Raw genomic sequence first — 12,654 nt, 5'->3', positions numbered from 1 at the left:
AACCATGGCGACTGGTGAAGTAAGGAGGTGAGGAAGAGAGGAAAATCTTACTGGCTGAGAGAAGGTCCCACGGAGAAAGGATCCACTGGTACCTCAGGAAAGAGAAAAGAGAGTGGGACTGGAGTGGAGCTGACTGACTTGGGGGAGTGGGCTGCACAGTGGTGGAGAAAAGGGAAACTGTGAGCAGTGAGAACTGCCAGGGTGCTCCACAACCTGCAGGGAAGTTACTAATAAACCGGTTTTCTTTTATCCTACTTCTGGGGTGATTTACTACACCCTCTCTCCTTGGGGAATTAACTTCTTATTCTTCCATCAATCCAAAGCGTGGCAGGCGAGTCCCAGGCAGAGAGGTTTTATTATTCACTCCCACCTGGCCACACTGAGCACTAAGCAAGGTGAACTGGGGAGACAGTTCAGATGAGTTCTTACAGCCACTTCAGAAACATAGTGCAGAATCTGGATTTCTTTTTCAGAGAATGCTCCCCCTGAATCCTATTTTTTAGAGTGAGGTGGCCAACCTGTGGCGGAGGTACCACAAGTGGCACAGACAGCATCTATGTATGGCACACAGCAGACTGGGAAGGGGACAGGCAGCATAGCAGTGAACAGGGCAGGGAGCAGATGGAAAGAAGCAGAAAGCAGAGTAGCAGGGGAGGGCATGTGGCTAATTTGCAACACACCTGCCAAAAGATGGTCCTCACTGGTTTTAATCATCTGGTCTAGCCTGCAGATGCTTTACAAGGAAGGCCCCTGAAGGCAACACTTTCCTTTTGTTCTGTGAGGTAACCAATACTGTATGAGGATATTAAACTGGGAAGAGTGAGGGTGGGAAAACAACCCACATTTACTGTAGAGTAAACTGACTTTACTCCTTAATAAACAAGGGGGAGATACATGACACACAGCTTATTCTAGTACAGAAGGTGCTCCACTCCAGTGAGGAGCAGTTATGTACTGGTCCTGTGCCAACTCCCCTACTCAATGTCTCCCCTGGCCTAATTGTTTGTCCAGTATAAACCAGCTTCCCTGCCACCTAGTGGCTACGTGCTATAGCAGCATACTGTAGTCCAAAGGATGTGTTGAAAGCTACTGTAGTCAGCCCCCCAAACTGAGCAGGCATGCTGAAGCTTCATCTTCCTCCATCTTTCTTCCCCAGAATGCCAAAGGAAGAGTCTCTAATAGAAAGCAGACAAAATTGCCAAGATGTGCAGAACAAGGGCGGTAGCCCTGTTCCCCCCCTCCTCCCCGCAATTATTTATTCTCACCTCCTCTACATAAGAACCCATACAATTTGAACCAATCATTCCCACAGTGGAGGGATTGGGATTGATTTGCTCTACCCCAGAGAGAGCTTCCCCTCTCGCACTCTCCATATACCCTTGTGTTGCTAGTATGCCTGCCACCACCCACTAGGATCTACTATCCTATAATTATATTCTGTATTCAAATTAAGGACAGTTCCAGAATTTATCAAGAAAACAAACACAGAAGATGACAATAACCCCCATTCTGTTGCCAGGCAACAAGTAACCAGAAAAATATTGAACATAAAAGGAATGCATGTATAAGACACTTTCACAAATAAAGAAATATTTCCAATATTCCATATATAATAAATAGTTAAAGCATTTTATTTTTTAAAAGAACCATTATTTCATTTTCCAAAGATTAACTCGTCACTGCTAATGACATTCAAGAGCCATTAGTCTCTCATGCAACTTCTCCAACTGAACACCAATGACATGAAGTGCAGAATACTGAGATTGCCCATTCAGAGAATACACATTATAGTGATTAAAGATAGGTTTGCTGTCTCTTATTGGTAATGGAAGTGCACATACCAAAATGAAGGGGCATCTTTCTGTAACTTACTTTGAGAGATCAGATGAAAAAGGACATTAACAATCCTAACAAATGGCCCATCAGCTTCAGTAATGACTTGAAGGTCTCAAAAGCATTTACTTTCAGATGGATGCAGTGCAAGAGGAGATGAAATTCATCATTTGTTCATCCCTCAGCACACCTCTAAAACATTTAGCTGAGATACTGACTGTGCTTATGTTGTTACATAGACCAAAACAGAAGAAAATATTAAAAGAATAATTTATTATAGAATATTTAACAATGTATTTGTTTTCTTGACAGCACCATGGAAAATGACAGCGATGTGTATTTATTGTGCCATAATCCTTGAGGGCATATTGCATGATTTTAAGCTAAAGGGAATAAGACATATCTCAATAAAGTATCCTTGTCCTTGAGTTCATTAGCTCTTTCATTCCTGAAGGCTCTCACATTTCTGTGGCTGTGTGAAAAACATGTAGAAATGTTCAGTGCAACAACCAGTATGATTTAACATTTATACATATTTAGCAACAGGAAACACCACGCTTGAGCACTAATCATTTAGGCTTCATAGAAGATTCATTACTTTGCTAGCCTTTAATGTTTCTGATTTGTTGCCCAAAGGGCAGGAGAAAGAAATCGAGAAGAACCTCAAACTTAATTATAGCACTCATCTAAGAAATGGAAGAGATATTTCACTAAAGCAAATTGCTAAAAAAAGTACATTCAATTACTATGCATAAGCCTTACGTGATTTTGATGGGAGGTAAAACACATGCTGTGGAAACACAGATATCACAGTTAAGGAACATAAGACCTTATAAGCTTCACCAAATCATTATGAATTGTCCTGAGATGATTTATTCTAAGGAAAAACTATGACAGTACAAATTATAGTTACTATAAAATTTATGTAAAAATGTACAGCATTTCAGAACAATTCCTCACTTTTAGAAGCTTGATAGGCATTGGGCTATATATCTATATAAATCTGTTTACACAAAATATTTAATATCACAGTGATTTGTCAAGCTTCCATGGCTGTGAAGAACACACAAATAGCAGCTGTAATGAACACATGCATTCCTTCATAAAGTAGCTTGGGTGAGAAAACACTCCATATGAATAGGTGGTAACGTAGACCTGTTACCAGAATTATGTAGAATGCAACTGGAATGGAACGTAACAGAGCGTAGCAGAAACAGCCATGTCCCATCGCTGCCGAATGCCTGTTAAGAAAAGCAAGCATTAGCTTTCATGCATTCTGATCAAGCAGGCATTACTTGAGTCTTAATTTCTTATGTTTCATCTACACTAGCAGTTCCCAAACTTTGAAAGATTGTGCACCACCAATTTAAAACAATACAACCTTAAATATCACCGGCAAATTGTTGTCATATAAAGTAATTATAATAAATCTGTTAATGTGTACCACTAACAGGTTGCCTGCGTAGCACTGGTGGTACATGTACCACAGACTAGGAACTGCTGATCTAAACCATTTCACTGTAGAGGCACCTTTTACTTGTTCACCATCTTATTTGAGAAAACTAATAATTCAATGACAACAGCATAACTAATATAGCTTTATTTTATTGCCTTTATATATCTGTCTCCCCATATATTTTCTGCACACCAGGTATTTCTGAGGCTCCTGCCTTTACAGCAATTAATCACAACAGCAAATCAGCATGACATTATGGTGACAGAAGCCATCTAGCTACCTAGACAGATATTCAGACATCTATTTAAAATATCTTTTCTAGGTACTTCAAGACTCCTTAGAAGAGCAGTGCTGGAAATATATAGACAACTTTGTCGCACCACTCATCTTCAAAGGCACCGGTCTAGCGTTTTCCAGAACATTTATAAGTGACAATAACTTCTCCGAGTACCTCTTCTACAACTGACTGGAAGGTACAGAAAAGAAAAGGATTATTTAAGTCTTAATAAGGTTCTTCCTAACAAGGATAACTTGGCAGGGCACAAAACTTGGCACTGTCATAAGTGTATGGCTGCCAGGCAAGCAATGATATTTATAAGCCAATACAAAAATTACAACATTAGAAAAGTTAACTGGCATGTGTAGAACATGTGGCCTCCTGAATAATATTATTCTTCCACATTTGGGTGACAAATCTATTAGATCCATGTCAAAACTACCTGTAAACAAATCACTTTGTATAAATACACAGGTCACAGCCATGTACATCAATTTGTTTAAAGGCCATTATACCTAGGCCTCAGGTTACTCTGCCTCCATTGTATTTGCTAAACCTCTGCCCTTTTGCATTTGCTTCCTTGTGACCCTGAACTATTTGTACTTTCCTAACCCCAACCTAAACTTTCACTTGAGCACCTTTTCCTCTCCCACGCACTTCTTGGTTAGCAGGATCCTGAGTTACTATAAAAAAGAGCTCAGCTGCATGTTCCCAAGGCACTTTCACCGCCCCTTCGAAGCAAAATCCAAATAAAGTAGTGTGGAACAGAAGGCACTATTGTCTGTGTTGTTTTTATTATCCACAGGGCTACCCACACGATAGCCATGATGCTATGGCTGCATTGGAACTCCCCCAGCACACCTCTTATGAACCATTACCATCTGCCTGGCTCAGTCCTTGCAGACATCTCTCAATTACTGCAAACTCTGGACACCTGCCTGGTCAGACAGGCAAATAGAACAAAACCATCTGACCGGCAGAAAATATAAGAACCATTGCTTTTCTCTGTAAGGATATTTTAATTGGTTGGGAATCAAGAAACCTATGAAAAGGAACCCAGATTATAGTTTTTACACATTAATATTCAGAGTGGACAGGGAGTGATGCTCCTTTCAATTTTAACCAAATTAATTTCAATGTTGTTCTAAACAGTAAGTGACCTAAAATGACTGGGTACCTCTGTATATTGATAAGTAGATAAAATCTACATTTGTATTTATAACAGGCAGAAGGCAGGTCTGCTACGAGATGCTCCTCTCCCTTGTCAGCTTCCTCTGCACTTGCACCTTTCCCTTCTATATAAAGTTTTCTTTCTGCCCGTTCATCTGATGAAGTAAGACAGATCTGTCCAACTTCTGAGTAGCTGAGGGCCACAAGCATGCCTCCAATGTGCTCTCTGGGGCTCACACTGTGCCATGTGGGTCCTCCCCCACTACACTGTGTGCCCCCACAACAATGCATCATAAGCTATATGCCCTCCCCTGCCATGCTGTATGCCCCCTTCCTCCGAGCTGCATTGTGCCAGAACTCCTGTACCATGTGAGGTACCTGGGTCCCCTCAAAACCCCTGGCTGTAGGCTTCCTCAGCGCTGCAGGCCATGCCATGCTGTTCTGCCCTAGGTGTAGGGACAGGCAATGGAAGCTGGAGAAGGGAGGAGAAGTCTGTAGACTCTGGTGGAAGTGGCGTCAGTTCCAGTGACATGAGTGGCACCTGGACCAGGAACCTGGGGTCCTCAGTTTAACCCCCCAGGGGGTACATGTGGTCCATGGGCTGCAAGTTGGACAGCCCTGAAATAAATTGTTGCCTCTGAAAGGTCATGCTTCTCTGAATGGATGTTTCTAAGGGCAATTATACTCATACTTTTCTGTCCCACGACATGCCGGAGATCCGCCACTTTGGAGCAGACTTGATTAATCCAGTCTGCTTTGCACGTGTGCTGAGGTGAACTGCGCTGCACTGCAGGCAGCTGTATAAGTAGCAAGATGCGCGTCAGCATGCAGAAAATGGTGGCGGTGTGCTTTTGAACATCAGAACCTCCAATGTGTTTTAGTTCAAAGGTGTGCTGCCACCATTTTCTCCGTGCTGACACACATTTTGCCATTTATAAAATTGCAAGCGTCACGGCGCTGGGTGCTTTTCAAAGCGTACAAGTGTTGTGAGTAAAGGTTAGGGTTAACCTGGCTTATAGCACTGACACATCCTCTTGCAGCAGCGGTCTTAGACTCTCCTCCATGGAATGCTTCATTCTCTGCCTTTATTCTAGCACCTCCTTTCACCGGACACCCAGTGCTTGCATGCCACACACAGCAGCTGCCTGCACCAGCCATGGGTTGGCCATCTGTGGTCTAGACTGACTAAAATGACACATGCCTAGTTCCCAATTGCTCTAGCACTGATATCCTTGATTTACAGAGATTTTTCCTACAAAAAAACTCATCTTGCGATCTCAAAGTAAGACTGGATTTTCCATTCTTGTACACAAAATAGGCAAGTGTTGATCCTCTGGATCAAGGTGTACATGAAAGAGGTCTAGTCAGGTGCCTGATGAATCAGCTTGTAGGGAGTCCTGCAACCATCACACAAAGACCTTTGATGTGTATACCTAGGCAAGAGTATGGAGGAGTGGAGGTTGCCCAAGACCTGCCATTCTCCTTTAAACCACTGAGACAAGATCCAAAGGCCAGACCAATTCCATACATTCAGTGCCTTGGTGGTTGTAGCTTCTGCCAGAGAGGAACAGATAAGACCTGCTGCTGACTGCCTAATGCCTCAGTGAGGATGTGTTTCTGTCAGGGTGATGTCTCTTAGCTTTTCTCCAAACAAAGAGAAGGCACTGGGGGCTTGGATTTTGAAGTGCCCTATACTCACCTTACTCTGGAGATTGCAACAATGTGGTATTTTACAAAAGCTTCCTTACCAAAAGTAGCCCCACCACATTGCCACCAGGCCCTCCAGTCAGATGCAGTTTACGGTCATAGCCAGGATCATAACTATTAAAGATTCTGCAGGAAAAATTACTGTTATGCTTTCATTCTGATTGTCTTCACAAAGGAGTCATTTTAAGTGATTTTGTTGAGACCCAGAACAAACTGAAGTGCACATAACCTTAGCTGTGTTAATGCCAGTAGGAGGAAAATAAAGAAGATAAAATTGTTTCCCTCACTTGAAATGAGTCTAGATGAACAAAAGGAAAGATCTGCTGAATCAGGGGGTTGGGTTGTTTTGGTTTTTTTTGTTTTTTTTTTTTACAGGTATTCCCTAGAATACCTAAACAGTTTAAGAATTAATTAATGTGATTGGGTATAAGATATTTATAGTTTTATAGATGAACATTTCTGATAGTTTAACAGTTGAAAGAATTTGGTTGGGTTTTCAAAGGAACCTAATGGAGTTAGGAGTCTATGGAAGCTGTGTACCCACCTAATTAACTCTTTCAGGCCTTTGAAAATCCCAGCATTTAATTTTCTACTCCCTGTATTTGCTAGTCAGTATATTTGATATAGCACACTATGGGGAAGTTTTTCCAATCTCAGATAAATTGGGTGCAATGACTAAAAATAACAACTACCCTGATTAGAAAGAAATTAATTAAAAAGTAACTTTAATGTTTTCAGAGTTTTCAGTTATTTTCACTAAAAAACTAGCCAGACATTGATTTTTTGTACAGTTATATAACTGAAGCACAAATACAATTCTTTGCCTCTAAATAAAGATGTTTTCCAACACTTTTGTACTTTAAGTCCAGAAACAAACAACATGCTAGTTAAACTGTAAATATACAAAGTGCAGAACTATTAAAATACAGTCATTGTGCTCTAATGCCTCCTATTTGCATATTTCCTTTATTTCAAAAGGAGCTCAAAACAATGTAAAAGTTGCAGTCACTCACTCCTAAATGAAACACATCCACTTGTGGGATGAAATCTCAAACTAATTCATAGCACTCAGTGGCATACATTACAATTCCAGGAGTGAAATACGATTTATCTTAGTCAAATGAAACTGCTAAGGGACTTCAGAAAGTAGAATCTTAAACCCTTAATCTTAACTAGATTTTGGACCAGATATTCCCCTCTTCTTGCTGAAATGCCTTTGGAATGTTCAGTGAGTCCAAGTCATTACAATGGTTTTAATATCTTCGTTCTAAAACCCTACTTTCAGCAACATGATGCCAATATGAAAATGCATGGTTACTGATCTGATGGTGGTTTGAAGAACTACCTACTAAGACATGAATATCTCCACACAGTAGATGGAATTTCCTTAGATATCACCCACTTAAATGTAGGAAGACCCAGCTCTTACAAGTGACAAAAATCACAGTGTGTCAAATTACAGTTTAAGTGTAGTGAACTATATCTTGGGTATTTAAATACTAAGGCCAGCTCATCCTTAGGTGAGACTGTTAAGAATTTAATCGGTCATTAAAACAGTGGTAGGCAATATTTTTGGCCAGAGTGCCGAAAAAACCACAATGTCTACTTGTAAGGTACTGGAGTGCTGGCATGCCAGAAAAACAAAATTGGAGCGGGGGGGGGAAGGGGGAAGTATCACACTGCCTCATGCCTCTCCCACGTTGTCCGCCCAAGGGGTTCACGGCTACCATTGGCACAAAGTCCGGTTGGGGCTCTGGGGCCCAGTGCACAGGGGTGGCACCAGAAGGTATGGGGGGGCTATGGCCACCCCAAAATCTGTCTTAGCCCCTGCATAGCCATCCCTCCAACACTGCCACCCACCCATTCCATGCAGCTCAGCCCGCCTGCTTCTGCCTGTAGTGCAGCCCTTAGCCTCCCTGAACCCCACACTGAGAAGAGGCTGGTGCCACTCCTGCAGCCAGTCCAGGCTCTGGGTAGGTGCTGCAGGCCACGGAGCCCAGGCTGCTTGCAGCAAGGCTCACAGCCTCCCAGGTGCCTGCTGGGAACAGCCCAGGCTCCGTGACTAGCTGCTGCCCAGAGCCCAGACCCGCCATGGTGTGCCAAGTGAAATGGCCTTGCATGCCGTGCTCTGGCACATGCGCCAGGGGTTGCTGATCTCAGCACTAGAAGCTATTTTCTTGGCACACCCCATCCACTATTCAGTAAAGGAAATTCTGTGCACCATTTTTTGATCTGACAGACTAGTTCATCAGATATAGGATCCAGGCTGGAGAGCTATCATTGCCCTACTCTATATACTACACAAGTTGGTTTTAAAGCATCAGGCTGAACAGCCTGGTAGCCACAGAATAGCCTAATGTAATGAGTATCTGTAAAACTTGCTCTCTATTAAACTGCCTTAGCAACAACTAATTCCTTTCCTGGGGAGTTAAGAGAAGTGCGCAGAAACAGGGAGATGAAAATAACATTGCAACTTCAAGCTTATGGGTCTGCCGGCCTGCCCGCCAGTCTGCCCTTTTCTATTAACCCCTATTCTATTAACTCACATTTCAGTGTATGGCAGGAAAAAAAGGTGGAATCAACTTTTATAATGTGAAACTCATCTTACAGGTTAACTTCTGTGACACTACTAGGATTTCAGAATGCAGCACGAGTAGCAATGCGAATCAGAACTTTATTTTGTCAAAATTTATGCTGAGGACAGCTAGATCTAGAGAAAAAAAAAACAATGCTCAAAAGACTGTGGTGTAGCAAAAAAACAATACTTCTGAAAATTCCCTGTTCTGACTCCAAAAGCACTGCATACAGTTCACCTCAGGTATGGGTTTTCAAGAAAAGGCTTCCTTATTAATTTAATATTTAATGATACATGGGGAAGCATGGCCAAGAACTTGTACTATTAATGGATTTTCTACTTCCTTGAGTTTCCAGAACTTAATAGTTAATGTTTTGTCACCCTGTAATGCTTGCCTCTTCAACTTGCTCTGAAAATAGGTTACACAGCAGAACAGGGAAGGGAGAGGTTGCAAAATGAAAAAGTTACGTTGCCAAAAATGTGCGATAAAACCCACTCGTTTCCTGTAAACGGTGCATCTCCTATTTATAGCCAAAATTTGAAGGCCTCTGTTCACATTTCATTTCTTAAAATAAAGAAAAAAGCACTACTGGTACTAGAAATGTTTTTGTAGGACATGGCCCCAAACCCATGGCACACAAGCAACATGTTGCCTGCAAGATCTTACAGGGATACTTGTGACCAGAGGCAATTAAAATCGAGTTTGCTAAAGAGAGGAAAGCATACTGGTAATCCATCCCATGGAGAGCAACAAAGGACTGGATTAAAAAATCAGTCCCCGCAGTCCCTCAACCCACCTATGTGTAAAAACGTTTTTACATCTTCAGCTCCCTGGAGGCTATACAACATTGACATCAGTACAGGTTTCCCTCGCTTTATGCTGTACATGCGTTCCTGGAAAATGGCACATAACTCAAATTCACATAAAGGGAACCCACTTTACAATGTAACAAATAGGGATGCATTCCAAGACCTTGACTGTTCTGACCCCCAGACCCATTTCTACCACTTCTACAAGACAATTTTGGTAATCGCCAACAGTAGACGGTACACACAAGCACAGGGCACTGTGGGGATGGCAACTACAGAAACATGTGTCACAGACAACGACTGAGGAGCATATATCCTCACAGGAGACTACATTTTGGTGTGCTTCGCTCCCACAATGCACCGTACAAAGCAGTTGACTGTGGGCTTCCACCACACCGATCCTATAAGAGTGAATTTACTTTGCATATAACGAATTTTTCGTATAAAAAGGGTCATTGCATAAGAACAAATTCGCAAGTACAGAACCTGCATAAAGTGAGGGAAACCTGTATTCATCTCAGTGATCAATTCAAGACTGAGAAATGCTACAGAACGCATCTAAGCTGGGGGTTAGCAACATACAGGCTGCGGGCTGGATCTGGCCCATAGGGCCACTAGATCCAACCTGCAGGGAGCCACAGGGCTTTGCTTGTACCTGAGCTCAGCCCTGCACTGGTACTGGGATGGGCAGCTGGAAGTTGCTTCCATGCTGTGGCTGCTTCTCCCCACCCCCATCACTACCCAGCCCAGCCTGGGTGCAGCTTCACTTCCGGATGTTGTCCACACCTAGTTGCTACTTCTCCTCACCCCTGCCTTCCCCTTCCCTGACTTCCACAAGGCTGTGGTGCAAGCACAGCTTCCAGATGGTAAGGAACTGACCTGTGGCTGGGCTGAGTATTGGTGGGGAGCGGAGCAGAAGGCAGCAAGAGCATTGGAAGCAGTTTCTAGCTACCTGGCCCTGGCACAACTCCTTCAGTCAGAAGCTGCACTTGCATTGCAGCTGGGGAGCAGGGGGGGCTGGGAGAAGCACCCACGGAAATTAGTAGGTGACAGGTTTAGAACTAACAAAAAAGTATTTTTCATGCAGTGCGTAGTTAACATATGGCATGTATTGTGCCATTCTCTATGGGCACCAGTATTAACTTTCGCATTCCACTCATCTTGTATGACCAGGATGTCTTTCTTTGATGTCAGAGCTAGTGCTTCTTTGAGTTTGCTGTAAAATTTTTTGATTTCTTCATTGGTGTAGTGTTGGAAGGGTGCAGCTGGGCAGGGAGTTGCTCTAGGGCAGGGCTGGGATCTTGCAGTGGTGACATCATGGTCCAAAGCTGGGGCAGAGCTACAATCCACTGCTTGTATTCCCCTTTCCAGAACGTGTGGGCAGCAGATAGCAGCTCTGCCCCGGCTTTGGACTCTGCTGTCATTGCCACAAGATTCCAGCCCCAAAGGAGCTCCCTGCCCTGTCACACAGCCTGCCAGTGCTGCTGATGCCAGTTTCCATGGAAACCCTGGCCCCATGCTGTCACAGCACTACTGCTGCTGGGGTCTCCATGGAAACCAGTTGTAGTGATGTGGGCAGGGGCTGCTGGAAAATAGAGTCCATCACAGGCTGGACTTTGCCTGCCCCTGGGTTTGCAACATGATATGGAGGGAATAAACTTGGCCAGTCCAGCAGACAAAGTCAGTCGTCATTCCCCTTCCAAAAAAGGAGAATCTCCACCAATGCACAAACTACTGCACCACCAGTTTGATCAGCTATCCAAGCCAAGTACTTGTAAGAATAATACTGAACAGACTCAAGCCTTGAGTAGAGACTATGCTGGCAGAAGAACAAGTTGGGTTCAAAGTGGGGAGAAATACCACAGAACAGATCTTCAACATCCAAGTACTTTATGAAAAGTACCATGATGATGACCAAAAAGAACTTCATAACTTCATAGACTTCAAGAAAGTTTTTGATAGGGTGGCAGGTATCCAGGTTGTAGTCATTAGTCTAGAGGAAAAAGCAATCAGGGCTTGTGGAGAGAGGTGATATATTTTATTAGACCAACAAAATTTTTGCAAAAAAAATTCTTTAATTGAAACCTTTCAGGCACAAACACCCTTCATCAGGCATCAGAGAAACAACTGTAAAAGTTCTCCTGGGTAGAAATGAGAGTTCATATTTCATGGGACTTGCTGTGGCACAAAGCACTCTGGCTCACAATGAGGAAGCATAACATTAGCAGATCCTTGATAACACTAACAGAAAAGCTTTCCAGCAATGCAAGTAGTGGAGTGCTGATCAACAACAACATCACTGAATGGTTTGCACTTCAGTAGGAGTGTGCCACGGTTGCTTGCATTTACTATGCCTTTTCAACCTCGTCCTCAAACAAATCATGTCAGATGCCTTAGAGAATTTCACAGGAACTGTATCAGTTGGAGGGTGGAAGATCAACAACACACACTTTGCTGATGACATTGATCTGATAGCAGGGGCATCTGAAGAGCTTCAAGAACTTACAGAAATACTAGACAAAACTGGAAAGAGCTATGGAATGGAAATAAGCACTGAGAAAAGCAAAGTGATGACAACCTCCAAGATCACTGGCAGCAAGGCTGATGTAAAGATCAGCAATGAAAAACCAGAAAGAGTAACATGTTTTAAGTATCTGGAAGCCACCATCACAGAAGATGTAACAGCTGAAAAGGAAATTAAGACCAGAATATCCATTGCTATCAGCCAATTAAGAAAGCTAAAGAAAATCTGGAAAAGCAGCATTATACTGAAGCAAAAGACGCAACTTTATCATGCTGTGGTCATCTCTATGATGCTTTATGGTT

General features: G+C 42.8%; 1 protein-coding gene across 1 annotated transcript in view; it reads right to left on the bottom strand.

The window, feature by feature from the left end:
* Nucleotides 1-1,615: 1,615 nt before the first annotated feature.
* Nucleotides 1,616-12,654, bottom strand: part of PIGG (phosphatidylinositol glycan anchor biosynthesis class G) — a 220,892-nt gene continuing 209,853 nt past the window's right edge. The window contains exon 12 of the mRNA XM_019555121.1: nt 1,616-3,074. Within this exon, the coding sequence (XP_019410666.1) occupies nt 2,873-3,074 (202 nt within the window). The 3' untranslated portion in view covers nt 1,616-2,872. The remainder of the gene's footprint in view (nt 3,075-12,654) is intronic.

The sequence above is a fragment of the Crocodylus porosus genome, unplaced genomic scaffold (assembly GCF_001723895.1).
Source record: "Crocodylus porosus isolate Cpor-Errol unplaced genomic scaffold, CroPor_comp1, whole genome shotgun sequence".
Lineage (NCBI taxonomy): Eukaryota > Metazoa > Chordata > Crocodylia > Crocodylidae > Crocodylus > Crocodylus porosus.
The sequence above is the reverse complement of the archived record's forward strand: the minus strand, read 5'-3'. Positions and strand labels throughout refer to the sequence as shown.